This window comes from Scyliorhinus torazame, chromosome 9 (assembly GCF_047496885.1).
Source record: "Scyliorhinus torazame isolate Kashiwa2021f chromosome 9, sScyTor2.1, whole genome shotgun sequence".
NCBI lineage: Eukaryota > Metazoa > Chordata > Chondrichthyes > Carcharhiniformes > Scyliorhinidae > Scyliorhinus > Scyliorhinus torazame.
Genome location: NC_092715.1, coordinates 38366596 through 38392576, shown reverse-complemented (window position 1 = coordinate 38392576; position 25981 = coordinate 38366596). Strand labels below are relative to the sequence as shown.

Genomic DNA, 25981 nt, shown 5'->3' with positions numbered 1-25981 from the left:
ACCCCCTCACTATCTAGTTCAGTATTAAGCTGTTTAAAATAAATACTCTCCTAAACATAAAATTCATAGAGTGCAGAAGAAAGCCATTCTGCCCAATGGGTCTGCACCGACCCTCTGAAAGAGCAGCCTACCTAGGCCCACTCTCCTACCCTGTTCTTACCTAACCTGCACATCTTTGGGAGGAAACCGGAGCACCCGGAGGAAACACACGCAGACATGGGGAGAAGGTGGAAAATCCACACAAGTCACCCGAGGTCGGAATCCGGGTCCCTGCCGTTGTGAGGTAGCAGTGCTCACCACTGTGTCACCCACAGAATGGAGAGAGGAGTTTAGTGTTGTCGCAACATTATATAGGCCCAGCATCAACTTTGTGAAATACTTTGTGAAGTGAATGTGGCTGATGGTGAGCATGTAAATGCTGCAGGAAGGCAAAGCCCAGGAGACCTTCCTCCAACAACTTTCATTAATGTAGCACCTTTGATGTGTTAAAACATCTCAATATGCTTCACAGGAGTGTCAAAAATCAAAGTACGACACCAAGCACATAAGGAGATGGGGGTTGGGGGGGTGAATTTTACTGCTGTCCCAGCCAGCGGGAACTTCTGGTCCTGTCTACACTGAACCCTGTCACAGGCTTCACAGCGGGCTGGGGGGACACACTGCGGGGAGTGGGGAAACTCTCCCCCCATTAAATCAGGTCACCAAAAGCTTGGTCAAAGAAGTAGGTGTTTAGGGGTGTCTTCAAGGAGGAAAGCGAGGCAACGAGATTTAGGGAGGGAATTTTAGAACTTGTGGCTTAGGCAGCTGGAGGCACAGATACCAATCAGGGAGCACTTCAAATCAGGAATGTACAAGTTGCTGGAATTAGAGAAACATAGATGTCTCGGAGGGTTGTGGGGTCGGAGAAAATTACAGAGGCAGGGATGGGCAAGACCAAGGAGGGATTGGAAAACGAGGATGAGAATTTTAAAACAAGGTGTTGCTTAACCAGGAGCCAATGAATGAAGGCCAAGTGTAATTGCCAAATTAGCAATCAATTCTGCACTTACACGAGCTTTAGCGGTGATGGTGAAAGGACTTACTGACAAACATTCGGAGAACCATCTTAGCTTCTTGATCCGCACATTATATGTGAGCTTATCTAGCTCTTGCTTGATATCCCGGGACACTTTCCCGCAGAGCAGAGGCGGAGCGCCCGATGCCATTGCACGATCTGAAAAAGAGTGAATTAATGTTGGTGCAAATTGGATTGGATGGATTGGATTTGTTTATTGCCACGTGTACCGAGGTACAGTGAAAAGTATTTTTCTGCGAGCAGCTCAACAGATCATTAAGTACATGAGAAGAAAAGGGAATAAAAGAAAATACATAATAGGGCAACACAACTTATACAATGTAACTACATAAGCACTGGCATCGGTGAAGCATACAGGGTGCAGTGCTAATGAGGTCAGTCCATAAGAGGGTCATTTAGGAGTCTGGTGACAGTGGGGAAGAAGCTGTTTTTGAGTCTGTTCATGCGTGTTCTCAGACTTCTGTATCTCCTGCCCGATGGAAGAAGTTGGAAGAGTGAGTAAGCCGGGTGGGAGGGATCTTTGATTATGCTGCCGCTTTCCCCAGGCAGTGGGAGGTGTAGATGGGAGTCATGGATGGGAGGCATGTCCGTGTCATGGACTGGGCGGTGTTCACGACTCTCTGAAGTTTCTTGCGGGGCTGGGCCGAGCAGTTGCCATACCAGGCTGTGATGCAGCCCGATAGGATGCTTTCTATGGTGCATCTGTAAAAGTTGGTTAGGGTTAATGTGGACATGCCAAATTTCCTTAGTTTCCTGAGGAAGTATAGGAGCTGTTGTGCTTTCTTGGTGGTAGCATCGACGTGGGTGGACCAGGACAGATTTTTGGAGATGTGCACCCCAAGGAATTTGAAACTGCTAACCATCTCCACCTCGGCCCCGTTGATGTTGACAGGAGTGTGTACAGTACTTTGCTTCCTGAAGTCAATTACCAGCTCTTTAGTGTTGCTGGCAGTGAGGGAGAGATTGTTGTCACTACACCACTCCACTAGGTTCTCTATCTCCCGCCTGTATTCGGACTCGTCGTTAGTCAAGATCCGGCCCACTATGGTCGTATCGTCAGCAAACTTGTAGATGGAGTTGGAACCAAGTTTTGCCACGCAGTCGTGTGTGTACAGGGAGTAGAGTAGGGGGCTAAGTATGCAGCCTTGTGGGGTGACGGTGTCGAGGGCTATTGTGGAGGAGGTGTTGTTGTTCATTCTTACTGATTGTGGTCTGTGGTGGTGGTCAACCAGAGAATTGTCTGCACTGTTGTCCTCATACAGGAACCAGTGCTAGGCATCAGTCGGACGGAGACATTAACATATTTAGAAGGGGCAAATTCTCAACCCTGCCGAAAAATTAGCAATTGTGAATGTGAACAGGATGGGTTAGATTTTGCTGGAGCTGGCGTGAGTGCGCCTCGCTGGTTAGGCTTGTTTGTGCATTCTGCGCAAGGGCCTTTGAGGGACCTTAACCCAAAATGTGTCATTGGCTGACACCATCCCATCTTTCGGTTTTGATAAAATATCATCTCCTTGAAACTGAAAATATTGGAGGGTGACAGGACCCCAACGCCAGGACCGTTCATGGGTCCTGATGCTGATGGTATCTGAGTCCCCTCTGCCTGAATGATCTTCCCACAGGCGGCCAATTATCAGGCTTCCTATGGAATCCCTATCCACTTTGTGAAGGGGGCTGGGCCGCGGAGGTGGGAGGGCCGATCAGAACATCCAAAGGTGTGGGCAACAACAGCTCCACTGGGTGCTGCCGACGAAGGTGGGAGACCATGAGGGCGTCTCGAGACGGAGGTTTCCCATTGAAGACTTATAATTGTAAAAATATATGTGGGGTACAGGTGCCAAGGCCATCATCGGAAGACTGTGGCTCTGGCTCAATGATCCTCACGCTCCGGCATTGGGAGTCGGGAAGTGGGGAGCAAGATTTAAAGGAGGCATCTCCACCAAGCTGGGAAAATTCAGCTGTAAACTCTGTTTCTCTTTCCATAGCACAGATACTTGCAGTATTTTCCCTTTTTATTGCAGGATTTCAAAAAAAGTACCCAAATATTGTTTTTTCCAATTAAGGGGCAATTTATCATGGCCAGTCCACCATTGTTGTGGGAGTGAGACCCACGCAGACATGGAGAGAATGCGGAAACTCCATACAGACAGTGACCCGGGTCCAGGATCGAACCCGGGCCCTTGGCGTCATGAGGTGCCAGCGCACTGCCCGATTGCAGGATTTCCAGTGGCCAGTATTTAGGTTGGTTTAGCTCAGCTGGCTGGACGGCTGGTTTATGATGCAGAGTGAGACCAACAGTGCGTGTTCAATTCCCGTACTGGCTGAGGTTATTCATTAAGGCCCTGCCTTCTCAAACTTACCCCTCGCCTGAGGTGTGGTGACCCTCAGGTTAAATCATCACCCGTCAGCTCTCTCTCAAAAGGGTAAAGTAGTCTATGGTCATCTGTGTTTAGGCCTGTCGGTGGGATTTTCCGGTCCTGTCTGCCAGTTGGGTTTTCCAGTCCTGTCTGCAAGTGGGACTTTCCAGTCCCGCCTGATGGTGCGATTTTCCGGTCCCATCTGCAGTGGGATTTTACGTTCCGCCTGCCAGTGGGGTTTTCCAGTCTTGTCTGCCAGTGGGGTGTTCCGGTCTTGTCTGCCAGTGGGGTTTTCCGGTCTTGTCTGCCAGCGAGGTTTTCCAGTCCTGTCTGCCAGTGAGGTTTTCCAGCCCCGTCTGCCAGTGGGGTTTTCCAGCCCCGTCTGCCAGTGGGGTTTTCCAGCCCTGCCTGCCAGTGGGACTTTCCAGCCCCACCTGCCAGTGGGGTTTTCCAGTCCCGTCTGTCAATGGGGGTTTCCAGTCCCGTCTGCCAGTGGGGTTTTCCAGTCCCGTCTGCCAGTGGGACTTTCCAGCCCCGCCTGCCAGTGGGCTTTTCCAGTCCCGTCTGCCAGTGGGATTTTTCTGGACCTGCTGAAGTCAATGGCCTTTTAAATGGCTCGCCGCATTTTACGGCCAGCCCCAGGCCACCCGCTACAATGCAGTCATAAAGTTACACCTCAAAACCTTTTCAAATACAAGTTGAAACATATTAAATTCACAAAGGCCTTGACAGAGTCGATGCTGAGACAATGTTTCCCCTGGCTGGGGAACATCGGCTGCAGTGGCGCGGCCTCAGATAAAGGGGTCGGCCGTTTAGAACTAAGAGGAGGAGAAATTTCTTCACTGGAAGGAATTAGAATCTTTAGATTCTAATTCCTTCATAAATATACTAGAATCTCTACCCCCTCTCCCCCCCCCCCCCCCCCCCCCCCCCCCCGCCCCAAAGAGCCACCGAGTATATTCAGTACAGAGTTCGACAGACAGTACGAAGGAAATTAAGAGATGAGGGTAATGGGTGGAATCTTCTACCCTCTCCAATGGCATGTTTGAAGATGGGGAGTGAATTTAATCGGGTGGAACGGTACCTTCCTGCCTCTTCCCCGATTAAGTCTGCGGTGGGAAGGCCCAAGATCAGCCTTCCTGCCCCATTACCAATTGAGACCCTTAAGTGAATAATTAATGACCATTAGTGTTGCTCAGCTGTGGGGAGGCCTGTTACCGCGTGGAGAGCACGACAAGGGAACAGATGCAAGCTGCATGTCATCTCCTGGGTGTTGGGGGCAGGGGGGTACCCCCCCTTCAAAGGAATTTGGTGCTTGGTCGAGAGACCCAGAATCAGGAGACTGGTGCCACCTGGGCCCAAACCCCCTGCCCTTGCCGCTGACCTCCTCCAGCATCCTTACACCTCTACTCCCTCCAACCCTCTCCCCATGCAACCCAGCTTGCCATTATTACGTCTGGCACGGGCCGGTCTGCGATCCAGGGCCTCCAGTGACTGTCTTTCCCAAAGTAGCCACTCACCTCCCCAGGGGCGCTGCTGAGCAAAACCGCTGCTGGCCTCTGATTGGCTGGCAACACACGGTAGGCAGATCCTCCCTCCGCCCATCCCCACGGGACCTGATGCTGGGAAAAGGCCTGCCAGTGACCTCTCAACTTCCTGTTCACCTTGTGGTTTGGTGGGCCTTTCCCAAAGGGGGCAATGCGAGTTGGATCTCCAGGCAGCTGCCCAGTCTTCCATCGCCTGCACAAGCTTCCTTCCAGTGTTGGAAAGGTGGAGCTGAGCTAGAAGCGCTCAGGCAGAGCCGGTTTGAGGTACCAAATGACCTGCTCCAGCTCCAATTTCTTACGGTCTTATGCAAATAATTTACTGCAAACAAATCTTTACCTTGAATGTGAAAGTGAATCCCAAGTATCATTCCAATCGAAATCCAAGTGGATTTAATGGAATTCCACTTTTCTAGTTGGATGGCGCGCTGAGAAAACTTTCATGATCCGAGCAACGGGTCAGTCAAACAATCTTGTGTTTATTCATTTTCTTATCGAAGTACAATTGAGGGGCTCAAAGAGGGCACACTCAGGATGTTTTCTTTCAAAAAATATCGGGAGAGCGCAGAGATAGATCGTGATGTAATCAGGTGACATACCTACCTGTATTCCCAATTATTTCCTCCCACTGTTGGTCCGCCAGAATGTTTATGAGGACAGGAGAAATCAGAGGTGTTAATGACCAAAGCCTCACGGTGGAATCTCTCGAACATGACGCCATGGTGAAGGGCCTGTTTGGATGACAGGTCAAACCTGGGTGATGGGATTAAGTTTCTGTTACTTACAGCACAAATTCAAAAAGACAGAAAATGAGACAACCTCAGCGACTATTATCAAAATGCTCCACTCGATGAGCTGAAACGGCCTCTTTCTAATCTGCGGAACCCAAAGTAAAAAATTGAAATAATAATGGGGCAAAATAGCATCCGAGTTGCAAACTGATTAACTTGCAGATATCTTGGTGTAAATAAGACTAGTTGTGGACTCGATTAGGGACGTGTTGCTTGAAGATACATCCCCACAGATTCAGGTTTGACCCTGTCTCTACACAGTTTCTGATTCCTATCATTGCCCAGGGTAGCATTCAGCATAATTTGGAAATCTACCTGATGTTGGTCAGCAAGTTCAGATCGGGTCATTGGAGGCGACTGGTGCCCAGTCACTGCTGACGGGGAGATGGTGGCGTTATGGTAATATCACTGGACTAGTAATCTCGAGCCCTGGGCTAATGGCCTGGGGATGCAGGTTCAAGTCCCACCACGGCAGCTGGTCAAATTTAAACCGAATTAATAAAGTCTGCAATTGACATTGAACCATGACGATTATCACCGATTCCTGTAAAAACCCATCTGGTTCACTAATGCCCTTTGGAGAAGCAAACCTCTCTTTTGTTTTATTCTTACCTGGTCTAGCTGACAGTAATGTGGTTGACTCTTAACTGCCCTCTGAAATGGCCAGCCACTCAGTTCAAGGGCATTTAGGAATGGGCAACAAACAGTGGCCTTGCCAGCCACACCCACTTCCCATGGAAGAATGCACTCTGGTAATAAATCACCTACATGTCCCCAAAGCAAAATTGGCCAACAACAGCAGCTCAAATTTATGCAGCAGCACCGACCCTAAGAAAACATTCAAAAGGCTTCACAAGGGTGTGATAAAGCAAAAATCTGACACTGAGACACGTAAGGTGGTATTAATCAAAGAGGTAGGTTTTAAGGAGTGGAAAGAGAGGTAGAGTCGTGGAGAGGTATAGGGAAGGATTTCTGGAATCTGAAGGTACAGCCATCAGTGAGCGATCAATATTGGAGATGCTCAAGAGACCGAGAAAGCACTTTCAAAGGAGGGGGCAGCAAATAAATCCAAAGGTGCACGATAGGTACTGAGAGGTAAAAACCTTCATTTCAAAATGAAGAATTGGGAGCATGACAGAGAGAAGACGTTTATTGAAAAATAATCCAAGAGGGCCACATCAGGCTGAATATCTCCTGGGCCACCATTCGAATGATTTATCGGCCCACGTTCCCAGTTTTGTCTCTTTTGGCAATCCACTGCTTCCCTCATGCACTCGTTGGCCCAAAGTGGTGGGGAAATTGCTCTGGTCTGTCCTTCATTCGCAACTTTGCTGAACCGTGTCTCAGGAAGTTAAGGCGGTGAAGCAGGAAAATCTACAAAGACTCTATCATAGAATTTACAGTGCAGAAGGAGGCCATTCGGCCCATCTAGTTTGCACCGGCCCTTGGAAAGAGCACCTTACCCAAGCCCACACCTCCACCCTATCCCCGCAACCCAGTAACCCCACCTAACCTTTTTGGACACGAAGGGCAATTTAGCGTGGCCAATCCACCTAACCTGCACATCTTTGGACTGTGGGAGGAAACCGGAGAATCCGGAGGAAACCCACACAGACACGGGGAGAACGTGCAGACTCCGCACAGAGTGACCCAAGCAGGGAATCGAACCTGGGACCCTAGAGCTGTGAAGCAAATGTGCTAACCACTGTGCTGCCCTTTGCTTCCAGAAGTTGATGGGTCCACTGTACAATGCCAGCTTTTACCAACATGCCATACCAGTTCCCATTCCCGTTACGGCCCTCACCTCTTTTGAATGATAAAGGCTAGGATTGCGGGACTTCACAGCTCTTTCCAAATCTACACTATTGGCACAATTACAGGTTTGAGAATATCTTGGTGGAAATAGTGGTTAGAATGGTTAAAACTAAGGAGGGGGTAAAAATCAGCGCTCATCACTTGAGCAACTCAAAGCATGCAGTCTGCAATGTTCTGGTAGATTTTTGATTTGTGCGTCTATAAATATTCTTCGTAAAATATACTAGAATCTGACACCAAACAGCAAAAGGCCCTTGCTGTTCATTAATCAAATATGCTCCTGGATTATTTCTCAACCTGTAGTATGCAAATTGACTCCTGTCGATCTTCGATTCATTGGATGAATTTTAAAAAATGTAATCTGCCTTGAACTAATTGCACAAACTATATCTTTAGCAAACAAACTTTGACAATAAATTAAAAGTCCCTTTGATGCGCCTCTGGTCAGGATAAAATAACTGCAAAAGGGTTTTAGGAGAGACAGACCATTGATTTCACAGGACACTGAAGATCATAAAGATGAAAGATTGCACGCTTTCTATTCATTAAACGTGCATTGCGTTGTTTGTCAAGCTAAGTATCAGTGTCTTGTTCCATACTTCACCTTGGGATCAAGATAACAACAGACTGTAACTGATTTGTCATTGAGATTCATAACACTACTATCACCTCAAACATATTTACCACTCTCGTTCCCCCACTGTACATTACATTCTCTTAGGACAAGCTTGCCTGTTAAAAGCAAGATGCGCCATTACCATAGACGTCGGCACCATGGTCGTATACAGTGTCCAGGCAAGTGCCATCTCTAGTGTCCCAAACACGTATAGTGTAGTCCCAACTGCCCGATATCAGGAGGTAGGGGACTTCAGTGTTCCACATTAGACCTCGCACTGGTGCTTTGTGTCCACTTAGAATATTGATACAGGCATCCTGTGTGTAGTCCCATATCCTCACAGTGCTGTGGAGGAAATATAGAATGTTTACAGCAATGGTCACCTCAAATGCAAACACTCGGAAATTCAAATGGAGCCCTCTTTGTCATGAAATACATTTCATAAAATACATCAAAGGGCAATTTGCGTTATCACGAAACAAAAAGGTATAAAAGTTGGAAATCTAAAATGAAAACAAAGCAATGCGGAAAGACAAAGAGGGAATGGCGACAAGGGCGGAAAATCCGAGCAGACTCGGGAAATGCGATTCTCTCCAGAGAGATTGCGTTTCCTGACTTTCTCCCCCTCGTCAGAAACATCACGAGGTCGAGACCCATAAAGGGCGGGAATCTCGTTTGAATGGATTTTAATACAATTCAATATTATTAACCTCCTCCTCCTCCACATGTCACCCCCCCCCCCCCCCCCGCCCCCCCCGCCCACTCAATGTTCCCACCTCGCTGACGTTGGCCAGGTTCGCAACAAGTTTGGCAAAACGAGAAAGAAGGGAGGTTATCCCTTCAGGAGTGACCTTCAATTCATGGAGACTCTGGGCCAATCCTGGAGGGTTGGCAACCCAAGCATCAGGCGCGGCAATCCTGGGTGGGATTCTGTGATCCTGAGGCTGAGTGTTGACGCCGTCGGAAACGCCGTCGCGTTTCTCAACGGCGTCAACACGCCCTCAGGATCAGCAATTCTGGCCCCGACAGGGGGTCAGCACGGCACTGGAGCGGTTTACGCCGCTCCAGCTGCTGATCCCGGCGAAAACTGGGCGCCGCGGGATCCGCGCATGTACAGTGGCACCGGCGCCAACGCGTGCATGCGCAGTGGCTTCCTTCAATGCGCCGGCCCTGATGCAACATGGCGCGCAGGACTACAGGGGCCGGCGCAGACTATAGGGGCCGGCTGAGAGCAGGTGTGGACGGCGCCAGCGGGACTCGGCGTTTTTACGACGGCCGCTCGGTCCAAGAATCGGTGGGCCGACCGCGTAGAGCAGCCTGCGACCGGCGGCAACCACACCGGCGCCAATGGCGCTGATTCTCCACTCAGCGGAGAATCACGTGCCGACATTGGGGCGGCATAGCGCGATTCGCGCAGGTCGCAGGGATTCTCCGGTCCGGACCCGGGCTGAGGGAATCCCGCCCACAATTTTTAAATGCAAAGGCCCTACTGGGTGGAGGTGGGTTTGGTGCCTAATTAATGATGCCAAATGCTGTTCACAAGATGGGCACTAGAAGGGCAGCACCTGGCACAGTGGTTAGCACTGCAGCCTACGGCACTGAGGACCCGGGTTTGAATCCCGGCCCTGGGTCACTGTCTGTGTGGAGTTTGCACATTTTCCCAGTGTCTGCGTGAGTTTCACCCCCACAACCCAAAGATGTGTAGGTTAGGTGGATTAGCCTTGCTAAATTGTCCCTTAATTGAAAAAAAAATAATTGGGTACTCTAAATTCATGAAAGAAAAAGGTGGGCACTAGTTCTGCAGGGTAATTTTCTAAAGCAGATGGCAGCCATGACTGGGTTTGCCCATGCCTCGAGGAGCAGTCAGGAGAGTAGGGGGCAAGCAAATATCGAAAACGGCCATTCATTAGGTAATAAATCTATTCTGCTCAAACAGGGGCAACTTTGTGTGACTGCATGAGCACCTCAGTTTGACTATGTTTAATTTTAAGCAAGATGTTAAGTCGGTGACCACGATAATTAATGGTTTCCCCACTGTGCCCTCGACAGCTGTCCTTAACTACACCCAAGACTGTTCTTACCGTTGACTATTTGATTGTGTATCTCTCCAGTCTCCAAACAAGTTCTTCCAATAGGCTTAACGGCAAATTAACTGGAGGAGTATGACCTTCCGGCTCCCCCCCCCCACCATTGGCCCTCCCTTTGAAAATTGCAGCGGGTCCCGGAGGCACCGGAAGATTGGCATGCTATCTGAGAGCGCTATTCTCAAAGTGTGCCTGCACCAATCTCACAGGCACTTGAACACCATCCCCTTATCTTTTTCTTTAAAGATCCAGATGGACCTGTTGCGTGGTTACAGTACTTTGAGCTTTTTTTGCTACATGACTACTCTGACTATGCATTTGCACAATTCTGCCGCTGATATAGGCCTGCAATCAATTAATTGATAGGATCTTCCGATAGACTGGAGGAGAGCCAGATTTCATTTCATTTGTGCGTTGTTGCAATTGCGGTCAAAGGATTCCGGTAGTGATTTCTTATGTAAATACATGATTGGTTAATATACAGTCAGATGATCACTAGATGGAAACACTAATAGGAACTACATAAGAAGTTTCCCACTCTTTCCTTAGGTTCTTTGTTTGTCTTCCAGCTAGAGGATAGAAGTGACCAGCTCAGAGTGTAATGGATTATATATATTTTTTTAATATAAATTTAGAATACCCAATTATTTTTTTTAATTAAGGGGCAATTTAGCATGGCCAATCCACCTAACCTATGAATCTTCGGGTTGTGGGGGTGAAACCCACGCAGACATGGGGAGAATGTGCAAACTCCACAAGGACAGTGACCCAGGGCCGGGATTCGAACGCGGGTCCTCAGCGCCGTAGTCCCAGTGCTAATCACTGCGCCACATGCCGCCCTGTAGTGTATTATATTAATTGTTAATATAATCTAATCTTAGTTAATTCTACTATTAGTCAAAGTATTAAAGTTAAAGAACTCACAAGTATATTATTTTGTTAATCAATAATTTGTCATCAACTGGAAGACCTTGACTGTTTATCATCAAGTTAAATACAACTCGATAAGACAAATGAGTAGCATATATATTACACCCCTGTAATATAACAATTCCTTCCCTTTCCAGCCGTTGCGGAAGGGCTTGGCGCCCCGACAACCGGCGCCGATGGAACTCTGCCGGCCGGAGCAAGTTGGCGCATGCGCGGGAGCGCCAGCGTGTGCTGGCGACATCCCAGCGCATGTGCAGGGGGGGTTCTTCTCCTTACCGGCCATGGCGGAGGTTGACAGCGGCCGGTGCGGAGGGAAAGAGTTCCCCCACGGCACAGGCCTGCCCGCGAATCGGTGAGCCCCGATCGCGGGCCAGGCCACTGTGGGGGCACCCCCCGGGGCCAGATCCCCCCACAGCCCCCGCACAGCCCCCCCCCCCCCCCCCCCCCGCAGATTCTGCAGGCCGCCCGTGGAGCCAGGTCCCGCCGGTAAGGACCTGTTATGATTTACGCCGGCGGGACCCGCCGAAAACGGGCGGCTACTCGGCCCAACGCGGGCCGGAGAATCGCCGGGGGGGCTGCTGCTAGCAGCCGCTGACCGGTGCGCCGTGATTCCCGGCCCCGCCAAAACCCTGGCGCTGGAGAATTCGGCAGCCGGCGGGGGTGGGATTCACGCCGCCCCCCAGCGATTCTCCGGCCCGGCGGGAGTCGGAGAATCCCACCCTTTATCTTTAGGATGGTCAGACAAATCTGATTCGCCTAAATATATCGACCCGGAGGTGACTTTCTGTGGGAGATCTCTTGTGTAATGCTGAAACCTTAGAGCAATGAGCTATTTGTGCCAACACTTTCATGGGTTTCCTTGACTTCTACCATGGTGATTGGGGCAGTCTGCCTTGAGACTTCCTGCAGGAATTCATCTCCTGTAACACCATATCTCATGCAAAATCCTCCCTGAACCACAAACTTCTTTTCTGCTTTCATTTCGATGCTTAATTTACCCCCGTGATTCAACATTTTATCCGGTGTCTTCTCGTGACCAAGCCCACAGAAGACCCACCAGCCAACCCAGCTGGAAGTTATGACTGGTTATATCGTCCATGCTCTCTCAGGGACAACTCATGGTTTAGAAGCCTGATCTTTAGCAACTTGTTAAATCCTCTGTTAGTCAATGTCACAGGAGGGCTTGTGGCACCTATCTTTGGACCAGAAGCTCTGGGTTCAAGTCCTATTTCAGGTCCCTGATGGCTATTTACATCGAACATACAATGCAGAAGGAGGCCATTCGGCCCATCGAGTCTGCACCGACCCACTTAAGCCCTCACTTCCACCCTATCCCCGGAACCCCATGACCCCTCCGAACCTTTTTTGACACGAAGGGCAATTTATCATGGCCAATCCACCTAACCTGCACGTCTTTGGACTGTGGGAGGAAACCGGAGCACCCGGAGGGAACCCACGCAGACACGAGGAGAACGTGCAGACTCCGCACAGACAGTGACCCAGGGGGGAATCGAACCTGGGACCCTGGCGCTGTGAAGCCACAGTATTTCCGTCCTTTAGAGAAGGAGATCTGCTGTCCTTGCCTGGACTGACCTACATGTGACTCCAGACCCACAGCAATGTGGTTGACTCTTAACTGCCCACTCAAGGGCAATTATGGACGAGCAATAAATGCTGGCACAGCCGACGACAGCCACATCCCATGAACGAATAAATTAAAAATCCCTCCAATACACTTGACGGCAGGCAGCTGAGAGGGACAGTTTCCTGATCAGCCATATTGCAGAAGGCAATGGCAAATCACGGCTGTTCTTTGTCGAGCATAATTGTGGACTAAGCTAATGGACGTTCATGGGTTGCCAATGCCGTTTCTTAAGGTATTGTACGAGAAGGAGGATTATTGATTCGGATGCTAACAGCCAAAAGAGGCTTTTACTAAGTGCAAGCTTTCAGCATCAAGCTAATTTTAAAAAATAAGGTCAGATAGGATATATGGGCTGCACGGTAGCACAGTGCTTAGCACAGCTCCAGGGTCCCAGGTTCGATTCCCGGCTGGGGTCACTGTGCGGAGTCTTCCCGTGTCTGCGTAGGTTTCCTCCCACAGTCCAAAGGTGTGCAGGTTAGGTGGATTGGCCATGGTAAATTGCCCTCAGTGTCCAAACATGTTAGGTGGGGTTACTGGGGATAGGGGGGAGGCGTGGGCTTAAGTAGGGTGCTCTTTCCAAGAGCTGGCACAAACTCGATGGGCCGAATGGCCTCCTTCAGCGCTGTAAATTCTATGATAATGTCTGAAAACTTGGACACATTGCCATTTGGCCCAACCTGACCATGCAGGCATTTATGACCTAGTTAAGATATTCCCATTTTTACTCATTTATCAGCATAACCCTCCATTCCCTTCTCCTTCATTTGCTTGTCTAGATTCCCCTTAAATGGAATTATAGTATTTGTTTCAACTACTCTCTTTGGTAGTGAGTTCCATATTCTCACCTCTCTTTGGGTAAGCAAGTTTCTTCCGAATTGTCCACTGGATTTCTTGGCGACCATCTTATATTGAAGGCCTCTGGTTCTGCCATTCCCCACAAGAGCAAACATTCTGTATCAAAACCTTCCAGAATTGAACTCTCTATTAGATCATTTCTCAGCTGTCTTCTTTGCGAGAGGGGCCCAGCCTCTCAACACGGTAGCATAGTGGTTAGCACAATTGCTTCACAGCTCCAGGTTCCCAGGTTTGATTCCCGGCTTGGGTCACTGTCTGTGTGGAGTCTGCACGTTCTTTGTGTCCACAATTGCCCTTAGTGTTGGGTGGGGTTACTGGGTAATGGGGATAGAGTGGGGGTGTGGGCTTGGGTAGGGTGCTCTTTCCAAGAGCCGGTGCAGACTCGATGGGCCGAATGGCCTACTTCTGCTTCTAGTTCTTATGTTCTTATATCTTCAGCATACCCATGCATTTCTACTATCATCGCTGTAAAACATGCTCTTCAGCGTGTCTACATCCTTTTCATAAGAATGTTTCTCACTTCCCTACTTTTCAATTCTATCCCTCTCGAAATAAAACCTAGTGCTTGATCTGATTTTTAAAAATTGCCTTGCTAACCTGCAGCACAACTTTTAGCAACTGTATTCATACTCCATTTTGCAAAAGATGTTGCTTACTTTTGATTTTACAGTCCCCCCCTGCGTGGGTAGAAAATTGCACTAACATCATGGTGTGTGCTGCAAATGGTCGGGGCCATAATTAGTAAACTGGAATGGCAACATTTGAATGGTTAAAAGCAGCGCTTAAAGACAGGGGGTGAATTTCCCATTCTCTGCACAGAGTGGACTGGCCTGCAGTTCGCAGGCCGCATAGCTGGCTTTTCTCTCCAGATAATCCAGCCCTCTATGCAGAAAAAACCTGCAGGCGAGGCTCACACCGTCATGTTGGCAGGACGAGGCTGGGAAAAGCCGTCAGCTGGAAATTCCGAGATCGGGGCGTCCTTTCCAAAGGGTGCCCGGATCTCCGATAGGCAACGCAGGAAACTCCCCCACAGGACCACAGGATAGAGAACCGCCCACCCACAGGCACACGCCACCCTCGCTCGCTCGCCCCCCCCCCCCCCCACCGAAACAGAAAACTCTCTCCTATACGCACAGGAAGACCCTCCCAGCATCACACACACAAGGAGATATTTGATCCCCGCCCAACCAATAAGGGGAACCCCCCCCCAAACAACGGCGCTCCCAATAGGCCCCTGGCAGTGCCAGGGTGCCGTGCTTGGGGACCGTGCCTGGGTACAGCCCCGGAAAATCCCTCTCCTCCTTGGGACTATACTTACCTGTGCACCCCTGGCAAATTCCCTTCACCTGGTTCATGTTTTTAAAAACGCAGGTGTAAATGTCGGCGGTGAGGGGGAATTCCAAATGTGTGGGATTATATGGTGGGGAAGCCCATTAATTGCATTTAAACTGATTGAAATTAGGCTCCTGACCTTCCTGGGTAGCAACCTCATTACTTCACCAGTGGGAATTGGGAAATGACAGCTGCAGGACCAGAAGATTCCACTGCTGTCCAAAGTACCTCCTCCAGTACCGCGAAGCATGCGGTGTGTTGCGTGGAAAATCCCGCCCTATATTTTTTTCACCTTCAGTAATCACCGCTCATCATAGCTTTGCGCGATGACTCACTGGAAGAAATGCTTTTCCCACCACCTATTTCACTGTGCCCATACCTGTCATCAGAACCGCTGCAGAGGATGCCTTCCCTCAATGGAGACCAACGAACATGGAACACTTTGGCAGTGTGTCCTGTGAAAACTTTCAGTGGCTGGTCAGAACTGGTGGCTAAATAGTAAACGCGAACACTCTTATCCTCGCAGCCTGTAGCTATCATATCTCTGGAAGATAAAAAGAATGTTTAAATAAACATACCTGATGAAAGGTAACAAATATTTTTAAAATTGGAACTTTTGGGGATTTTTTTTTACTTCCTCTGATCAAGGTAAAGGGGGTTATGATGAGAGAATGGAACACATTTTACTGATGACCATCCAGGAACGATGATAAGCATGAGAACTCTCTCGGGTCAGGTAAAGTACTGAAGAGAGTTCCCTCAATTCGGCCAAAAAACTCTGCCTTACACCCAACCTCAGAAAAATAACCACACTGTTAGCAATGGGACATCTTCCATTTCCCATGTTCTTCATGGTGTGAAAGAGGTTATCAATTTTGGACTACTACTGCTTGAACTTGACGGGATAGGTTGTTAGTGGGATGTTTAGTTTAGCAGTCTGTGATTCACGGCTACAATTACACTTCAGGTTGACTCGCATCTTCCACTTATGGGGCTGGATTTTATGGGTATCCCAACTAAAAAGTCCATTGGGTGCCTAACAACGGGGCATTAATTGGCTCAGAGCGAGACAGCTGTTCCTACCTGGGGAGGGTGACCTGCCTTACAAAGCTACCAGCCAATCTGAATGACCAGCATATTTGTAGGCTCAGCAGTGCCAAGATTGGGCAATGGTCACTGCTGGGATTACAGGCAAGTCCCCAAAGAAGAGGAAGTTCGGGAGATCGGAGCGAAGGTAAGTCTGTGGTATTGGCGGGACATGGCTGCCAGGCTCCAGCGAGGGGGAAGAGGTGGGTGGGGGCCGGTGCTTGAAAGACCAAGGTGAGGAGAGTTAAATGGGTGATATGGCCTTGGGGTGAGAGCCTCCAATGGGCTCAGAGACATCCCAGAGGGCTGTCCCCTCCTCACATTAACTTGCCCAGTAAAAGCTACCAGGCAACCGGCTTGGCCTGGGCCTCCCCTGCTGCGGGTAAAATAGTGGCAGAAGCAGGGTCAGGCCATTAAGTGGCCACTGAAGGGCCTCAACAGGACTAAGGGTGAGCATGCTGCCCGACATCCCCGCTATGATATGGGAGACAGGTTGGTATCATGTGGGAAAGCAGCGGGCATGCCCCCTACCCCACTTTAAATCCAGCCCATGGGGTAGGTGGGTGCACCGCCCTCTGCCAGGGACCCGCTGCTGCTCGGTTAGTGATGAGATCATTTTGCTGCCCGTCCACCTGGATAGTGGCGCCACCAGCTACATGGACATTAGCTCCTGTTTTTTTTTTCAGAACCCGCCAGTGCAATTTTCAGTTCCTTCTTGGTGGGTTCTTCAAGTCTTCTTGACTGGGATGGTCGATATTGTTCAGGAGGATGCACAGAGCAGAACGGGATCACGGCGAAAGGCAGACGGGGCAATGTGAGACGGCAGTTGGAGACGCTCAGCTGGGGTGGACGTAAGTGTACCTGACACAGTCCACATGGCGGCACATCACAGCACGCAGGGATGTGTGGCGACTGCAAGACCAGGAGGCCAAGGAAGCATCCGGCACAGAGTGGGCTAAGTCCACTATTGTCTTGTAAAATATTCTGGTTGCACTCCTGTGACGTTCCACCGAATTTGCTGACCAGGCTCATCCTGGTTTTTACTTTTTGGCCAATGTTGATGAAATGAGGTCAATAGGTGAGAGACTTGTTTTGTGTCAATTTCTGCTTGTGATTGAGCCTACGTCAGCTAGTAAGTGTAATGTGACTGCATATCTTGCAGGGCCACAATAAATTTAGGCTTCATTTCAACCAACTGCATTAACGGGGACGCCTTTTGCTTGCCTTCTTTCATGATCCCTTCTTGTTCATTGCTCAAGTACCAGCAAGTGGAATGACCATGCAGATGTGTTGATTAGAGCATCTGTGGATGCTGAGGCTGGACTGTCCCACCCTCCTGACTGAGGGTGTAGTGCAGTTATTGGGGGTGCGAGGAGCTTGTTTACTTCTAAAAAAAACCATTGCACATTAACTTCGACCATTCCATCATGCCATGCTAGGTTGAATCCAGCTGAATACCCATGGCAGCACAACAAATAATATGATTTACGCTCCACAGGGATACGCAATGGCAAACCCGAAAGGGTCAGTGAATAAGCTGCCTGGTTGAAAGGATTAACTTACTTATTATTCTGGCTCCAGTCACATCCAAACACAGCAGCTGGATGCTTGTACTTGTGCAGAACTTTCCCATCGATTGTTCGAATGATACTGTAAACAAATAAGAAGTCAAGAGTGCTTGCGCAGCAGTCGTCTACTCAGCCACCATGGGTTTTTGTCACAGGATCTGTACACGTTCTGGGCTTTGTTTTTCAAAATCAAAGTCCCAGAGGTCGTGTCTAGATCCGAACCTCCCGGAGAGGCTCCAATTTGCAAAGTGAGTGTGAGGAGGAGGGAATGGGGCATCCATTTGGCTCCAATAAACAGCTCATTGAGCTGACTTCGGACATTGCCACCTGGTCGTGGGAATTCGGGACTGAAACTTTCAAACGGGGATTTCTTTTTGGCAAAGGACACGTTCACAGTGGGGCAGAGGAAAAGTTCTTTGTTTGACATTAAAAATTATTGGGGCCTCTGGTGACTTGCAGCGGATCGTGCACATTACCTCGGTCATTCCTGTTTGCATTCCGTTTAATCCTCCTGGCCCTCTGAAGCAAAGCAGCGGCAGGCTCCAACATGGCTGTTGCCTGCCTTTGCCACTGGCACAAGACAGGCAGTTCCATTCAGCACCGATTGGGGGCCTCCCACCCAGTTAGGGAATTTATAATTAAAAAACGGTATGACACGAACAATGCAGTTGAGACGTGGGGCCAGGACCTGAAATTTCAATGGGTATCAGATCCCTTTGAAACACTAGCCCTACAGCTGGTGACCAAGGACTAGGCTCGCTGACTCCATCATTATCCACCTCCCCTCCTCCTGTTTCCACACTAGACTATATATCTTTTTTTTAAAACACATGAAGAGTTCACGGACGCACTGGTCAGGTGTTTCCAAAGCTCTCTAAATTTAGGAATTCGTTGCAAAACTACAACTGACAATCCATTGTTTAGAAAATGAGGAAGAAGGGAGAAACCGTGGATCTGCCAGTTTAACATCAGCTTTGGGAATGTCACCAGAGTGAGTGAGTACCTGGGCAAGTAAGAGCTCGTGAATGAGAGTTTGGAGCTGTACGGGTAGGCCATCTTCTCAAGGCAATTAGGGATGAACAATAAATGCTGGCCGAGCCAGCGATGTCCATATCCTATATATTAATTTAAAAGGATATGATTAACCTCCTTGAATTGGTTGAGGAGTTGGATAAGGGGGATCATGAGCAGTCCGATTCCATTTTCATATTGTTCAGATGGTTGATAAAGACGTTCCTAACCCCTTGAGCACAAGCCCATTGACACACTTGGCCCTGGTTCAAAGCCATTATATGTTCATCTTGTCAGACGGGGAATTTACAGGCAGTTCATTCCACATATCGCCACTCCTTGTTTTTGTTTTCGCTCTCTACCTTACATATTCAGTGCTGGGATTCTGACAGGGTTATTCTTTCTGTTATTCCGCACTGCTGGAAAGCAAGACAACAATATTCACAAGCTCCTCGCACCCCTCTGCAACTAACACCAGCACCGTAACCGCCAACTCCTTTCTCCTTCACGTGTTTACCTAACTTCCCTTTAAAGGCATCGACACTCCATGCCCCAACACTCGTTGTGGTCGGCAGTTCCACATTCTCTTGGCTAAAGAGATTTCTCTGAAATTCCGATTTGGTTTATCTTGAACTACCTTGTATCCATGGCCTAGTTTTAAACTCCTCTGCAAGGAAACATTTTCTTTACGCCTACCCTTTCCTAATCCTATATCCGAGATCAAAGTCTCCATTTTCCAGATTGACATTTCAGCCTTCTACCTGAATAATATGAATGCCAGGGAAGAACCTCTTGTTCAGTTTGGTGGTCGACCACTCACCCACGAGCCAACGGCAAATTATCTTGGCATCACTCTTGACTGCTCATTGACCTATTAGCAACACTTCCAGAACACCAGATTCAAGGTCAAGATGAGAGTGAACCTCGTACGGAAATCTACGGGTATGATCCGGGGCAGTAGCGCGAACGAGCTACGCACAGCTTCAGTCACCCTGGTCTACCCCATAGCAGAGTACTGCTGTTCAATGTGGCTCAGGGGCAGTCACACAAAAGCGTGGCAGATGTCCATCTCTGGGAAGCCGTGAGGAATATTTCTGCAGTTTGAGTGACTTCCTGTTTGATTGGATTTGATTTATTATCGCATGTACCGAAGTACAGTGAAAAGAGTTTTTCTGCGGCCGAGAGATTGTACACAGTATGTACATAGGAGACAAAAAGAATAATTAACAGAGAACATTGACAAATGGTACATCGACAAACAGTGATTGGTTACAGTGCGGAACAAGGCGTCAAACAAAGAAAATACATGAGCAAGAGCAACATAGGGTGTTGTGAATAGTGTTCTTACAGGGAACAGATCAGTCCGAGGGAGAGTTGTTGAGGAGTCTTGTAGCTGTGGGGAAGAAGCTGTTCCTATGTCTGGATGTGCAGGTCTTCAGACTTCTGTCCCTTCTGCCTGATGGAAGGGTCTGGAAGAAGGCAATGTCTGGGTGGGAGGGGTCTCTGATAATGCTGTCTGCCTTCCTGTCCCATCTAACAGGTTTGTTTCGAATCAGTAGCTTTCGGAGCACAGCTCCTTCATCAGGTGAGTCACTCATCTGAGGAAGGAGCTGCGCTGCGAAAGCTAGTGATTCGAAACAAACTCTGTTGGACTTTAACCTGGTGTTGTAAGACTTCTTAATGGGCCCACCCCAGTCCAACGCCGGCATCTCCACATCATGGCCACCAAACCTACTAAGGGACAATTTAGCATGGCCAATCCACCTCACCTGCACATCTTTGAATTGTGGGAGGAAACCGGAGCACCTGGAGGAAACCCACACACACATGGGGAGAACGTGCAAACTGCACACAGTCACCCAAGGCTGAAATTGAACCAAGGTCCCTGACGTTGGGAGGAAGCAGTGCTAACCACTGTGCCACCCCTACAGCTAGCAATTTTAAAAAATGAGACAAATGGTGGAAACAACACTTACCAGAATCCATCGCCGCTACATGTTGCTATCCTCTTGGAATCTTTGTGGCTCCAAGCAATGCAGAAGATTCCATTTTTACCGTGCTTCAAAGAACAATAAAAGAAACGAATTACCAACCATCAAATCGGAAGAAAAACCAGGGCCAGCATTCTCCGGCTGTTCACGTCGGCGGGGCAGGTTTCCCGGCGGTGTGGATTTGAGTCATTGGGAAATCCCATTGACATTGGCGAGCCCGCCGCCGGTGAATGCCGCGCTGCCTCCCCACCGTGTGAAAAACGCCGCCGAGAGGCCAGGGAATCTCTCCCCTACCCCCAAGGATGTTAATTTCGACATCTGAAAAGAGACTGAAATTCTAACAGAGCTCAACGTACTGTAATTAAAAACCGTAAGTGCTCAGCAGATCTGACGGAGAAAGACCAGAAGAGTTAACCGGCTGAATTCTAGATCCAGGGTCCCGATCCCGTCTCTGGGCTGAGTTCCGGATAGGGAATTTTAAACACGTTAAAGAACACATTTGGAAGAACACAGAGCTGCATCATAACGGCCAGGCGATATGACAAGAGGATCAGCAAACAGCAATTGTTATTTGGGCTGACATGGAGTTCAAAATGCCCAATTATCTGTTCTGTGTAAAAATAAGCGCCAGGAGAAGTCTTGCTGCTCTGGGGCAATGCTGTTACTCATCAACAGATTTTCATACAGGTTTTCCTACGATACATCAGAAGATAAAACGAGAAATTATTTTGTCCCCACTGCCAAGACGTTCTTATTCAATTATCTCTGCTGCTTTTCTGAAGGTGGTGGCAATTATCAGGCTTTATATTAATAAAGAGGCAGCCGGTTTCAGATCTGATTCGGATTCCTGCGAGCTTGAGTTTTATTTCGCTTAAAAAAAACGAGACCCTAAAGACCATAAGACATAGGAGCAGAATTAGGCCACTCGGCCCATCGGGTCTGCTCCGCCATTCAATCATGGCTGATATTTTTCTCATCCCCATTATTCTGCCTTCTCCCCATAACCGCTGATCCCTTTATTGATCCAAAGCCTATCTATCTCTGTTTTAAAGACACTCAGTGATTTGGTCTCCACAGCCTTCTGCGGCAATGAGTGCCATAGATTCACCAACCTCTGGCTGAAGAAATTCCTCCTCGTCTCTGTTTTAAAGGATCGTCCCTTTAGTCTGAGATTGTGTCCTCTGCTTCTAGTTTTTCCTACAAGTGGAAACATTCTCTCCACGTCCACTCTATCCGGGCCACGCAGTATCCTGTAAGTTTCAATAAGATCTCCCCTCATCCTTCTAAACTCCAATGTGTACAGACCCAGAGTCCTCAACCGTTCCTCATACGACAAGCTTTTCACTCCAGGGATCATTCTTGTGAACCTCCTCTGGACCCTTTCCAAGGCCAGCACATCCTTCCTTAGATATGGGGCCCAAAACTGCTCACAATACTCCGACTGTGGTCTGACCAGACCCTTATATAGCCTCAGAAGTACATCCCTGGTGTTGTATTCTAGCCCTTTCGACATGAATGCTAACATTGCATTTGCCTTCCTAACTGCCGACTGAACCTGCATGTTAACCTTAAAGAGAATCGTGAACAAGGACTCCCAAGTTCCTTTGTGCTTCTAATTTCCTAAGCATGTTCACATTTTAAAAATAGTCTATGCTTCCATTTCTCCTTCCAAAGTGCATAACCTCACACTTTTCCACATTGTATTCCATCTGCCACTTCTTTGCCCACTCCCCTCGCCTGCCCAAGTCCTTCTGCAGCCGCCTGCTTCCTCAATACTACCTGCCTTGCTACAGATCTTTGTATCATCTGCAAACTTAGCAACCGTGCCTTCAGTTCCATCCTCCAGATCATTAATAGAGCGGATAGGTATAACACTGAGGCTGGAGGAGTAGAGTCCTGATACCCGTCACTCGCAATGACCCCACGTCGGTATAACTACGCATGCACCGCCTGGACAGCAAACGCGGACAGCAACGAAAGATGCGTCAAGAGGAGGTGTGAATGGCAGGGTCCTAATTAGCTGCCACCCGCACGCAGAAAGAGGAAACAAAAACAATGCAATAAGGAAAACTTAAACAGAAGGCAGGCAGAGGTTGCGATTTGAAATTGTTGAATTCAACTCTTGAGCACAGCAGGCTTTAAAATGACCGGTCAAAAGCAGAGGATCTGTTCCTCCAGCTTGTGTTGAGCTTCAATGGAATACTGCAGGGGGCTGAGGACACAAAGGTTCAGGTGGGAGCAAGATAAAAAATGAAAATGTCAGGAGTCACGAAGCTCAGAGTCATTTGAAATGAAATGAATGAAATGAAAATCGCTTATTGTCACAAGTAGTCAATGAAGTTACTGTGAAAAGCCCCTAGTCGCCACATTCCGGCGCCTGTTCGGGGAGGCTGTTACGGGAATTGAACCGTGCTGCTGGCCTGCCTTGGTCTGCTTTCAAAGCCAGCGATTTAGCCCAGTGTGCTAAACAGCCCCTCATGCGGCTGAATGGAGGTGATCTGCAAAGCTGTCACCCAGTCTGCATTTGATGGCCCCTATGTAGAGGTGGCTGCATTGCTGGCAGTGAATACAGTGTACTAAATTGAAAGGTGCACAAGTAAAACTACGCTTCACTCGGAAGGAGCGTTTGGGACCTTGGATGATGGGAAAGGAGGAGGGGTGAAAGGGCAGGTGTTGCATCTCCTACACTCGCATGGAAGGGTGCCGCGGGAAAGGGAAGGGGTGTTGTGAGTGGAGCATTGTGCTGGAGGTAGCGTAAATGGTGCTGGATGATTGACTTAAAACAGAGATGGGTGGGGTGGATAATGGGCTCTGGGAGGGAGGGAGGTGAAGGGGTAACAGCAGAAGTGCAGGAAATGGAATGGATGCAATAGTGGGAAGTGTCATCCATGGTGGAGTGGGATCCTTGGTTGGGGAAAGACATATTGGAAGAGCTAGTGTGCAAGGCTGCTTCATCAAAACAGATAATCTGGGAAATGGAAGACAGTCCTTACTGGAAGTGGGGTGTGAGGAAGTGTAGCCAAGGTAGCTGTGGGATGTAGTGGACCCACGGTGAATGTTGCTTGACGGCCTAAACCCAGAAATGGAGACCAAAAAGTCAAGGAAGAGAAGGGAAGGGTCAGAGACGGTCCATGTGAAAGTGAGAGAAAGGTGGGAATTGGAAAAGTTAATTAAATATTCCAGTTCAGGGTGAGAGCAAGAAAGGTCACTGATACAGTCATCAATGTACCGGGGAAGTGGGTAAGGGAAGGGGCCGGAATGGGATTGGAACAGAGTGTTCCACATGTTCCAAGAAATGGCATGGATAACTAGGATCCATAGGGGTACGCATGGCAACACCTTTTATTGGTGGAAGCGAGTGGAGTTGAAGGAGAAGTTGATCGGAGTGAGAGCAAGTTCAGCCAGGCGGAGTAGGGTGGTGGTGAATTGGGACTGGTTTGACCTCATTCAAGGGAGAAGTGGAGAGCCCTTGGACCATTCCCGTGGGGCATGGCAATGTAGAGAGATTGGGTATCCGAGGTGAAGAGGTGACTAGAAACATTAATCTTCAAGTTGAAAATATTAACCTACAATTTGTTTTGAACCACTTGATGAGATTCCTACGCATATTCTAATGGATACACAAATAGGGTAAATTTGATGCCCGTATCAAGCTGTGCCGGGGCTGTTTAAGAGGGCTCTACGTTTCATTCTCCAAACATCTGATCCTCGCAATGGCTCCGATTTATTTTCTCAATTTCCTGGCACGCTCTCAAAAATGCATGCAAATCCATTCACAGGGAGTCTCACATTTTTAATCTTTCATTGTCTTATTTCAATTAGTTTCTGTAATACCCAAACAACTTTGGCAGATTATTTGTGGGCGTTGCATGAAAGTTCTTGATGTGGCATTGTGCCAAAAGATGAAGCAGTCTTCAACACCAAGTGGAGGGAGGTGGGGGATGTCTGCGTACGGATCCAGACTGACCTGAGGCTATTTCCCCGATAAACAGAGAGATTTCCCCCACACTCTATGGGCCAAATCGTCCGGTTTCCGGGGAGGCCCAAACCTACCGTTGGTTCAATACGTTGGGGTGAGGTTCTTAAGTGACACTTAAGTGACCACTTACGGGCCTCAGGTGGCTTCTTGGCTGGAAGGATGCCCACAAGCTTTCTAACTGAATAATAATAATAATCTTCATTGTCACAAGTAGGCTTACATTACCACTGCAATGAAGCCACTGTGAAAATCCCCTAGTCGCCACACTCTGGCGCCTGTTCGGGTACACAGAGGGAGAATTCAGAATGTCCAAATTACCTACAACACGTCTTTCGGGACTTGTGGGAGAAAACCGGACCACCCGGAGGAAACCACGCAGACATGGGGAGAACATGCAGACTCCGCACAGACAGTGACCCAAGCCGGGAATCGAACCCGGGACCCTGGCGCTGTGAAGCAACAGTGCTAACCACTGTGCGACCGTGCCCCCTTCTTTCTTGACCTGATTGGGGAAAAGGATGGAGAGTGGTGGAATCACCGCTCCTCACCTGCCCACTCGATCACCTGCTTCCCAAATTGTTGGAGGGTGGGCGGCATTGTATTCTGTCCATTGAGTCATCAGATTGAAGAGGGACATCAGGCAAGGGGTGGCATGAGGTTATGGAAGGCAGCAGAATAATTTGTGTATCCGTGAAGAAAGGATAACACAAAACAAAGAAACCTTTGCATTTATGTAGCATCTTGCCTTGTCTTTCAGAAACATCACAAATGTTTCATATACTTTGCAATGTTAGGAAGATAATGAGGTGCATTAGAAGAGTATGTCAAAGTGTTAAGGGAATTGAGAAATATCAAATGTAAGAATAAAGCCAGGGATATTAAGAAAGGAAAGTAAGACAGTCAATAACACAATCCAAATAACAAAATGGAATCAGGAATGACCCAGTCACCATTAACACATACAGTCCCCCCACCCCTCCCACACACCCCGATATTCAATGTTATCCAATTCTTGAAAGTGCATAATGAATAACGCCCATGAATTGTAGAACCCCTCCATCCTCCCCCTCAGTTCAGACTTAACCTTCGCAAGAGTCAAGAATTCCAACAGGTCCCCCCGCCACGCCAGGGCACAGGGTGGAGAGGTTGCTCTCCATCTCAACAGGATCCGCCTTCGGGCGACCAACGAGGCGAAGGCTACAAAATCTGCCTCCGCACCCGTTTCCAACCCCGGCTGGTCCGACACCCTGAATATGGCGTCCCGAGGGCCAGGGTCCAGTTTCACGTGCACCACTTTCGGGG

General features: G+C 48.7%; 1 protein-coding gene across 8 annotated transcripts in view; it reads right to left on the bottom strand.

Annotated features, from left to right (window-relative positions):
- The window catches only part of wdr17 (WD repeat domain 17), a 164586-nt gene that overhangs the window by 89087 nt on the left and 49518 nt on the right, over positions 1-25981 (bottom strand). For all 8 annotated transcript variants that reach the window (XR_011948992.1, XR_011948991.1, XR_011948993.1 and 5 more), the window contains 6 exons: positions 20686-20768; positions 17694-17780; positions 15424-15588; positions 8341-8543; positions 5580-5729; positions 1083-1213 (listed from right to left, as the gene is read on the bottom strand). Coding sequence is in view for 5 of the 8 variants with exons in the window: in XM_072515785.1 (XP_072371886.1) it covers positions 1083-1213; positions 5580-5729; positions 8341-8543; positions 15424-15588; positions 17694-17780; positions 20686-20768 (819 nt within the window). In the remaining 3 variants the exon portion in view is untranslated. The remainder of the gene's footprint in view (positions 1-1082; positions 1214-5579; positions 5730-8340; positions 8544-15423; positions 15589-17693; positions 17781-20685; positions 20769-25981) is intronic.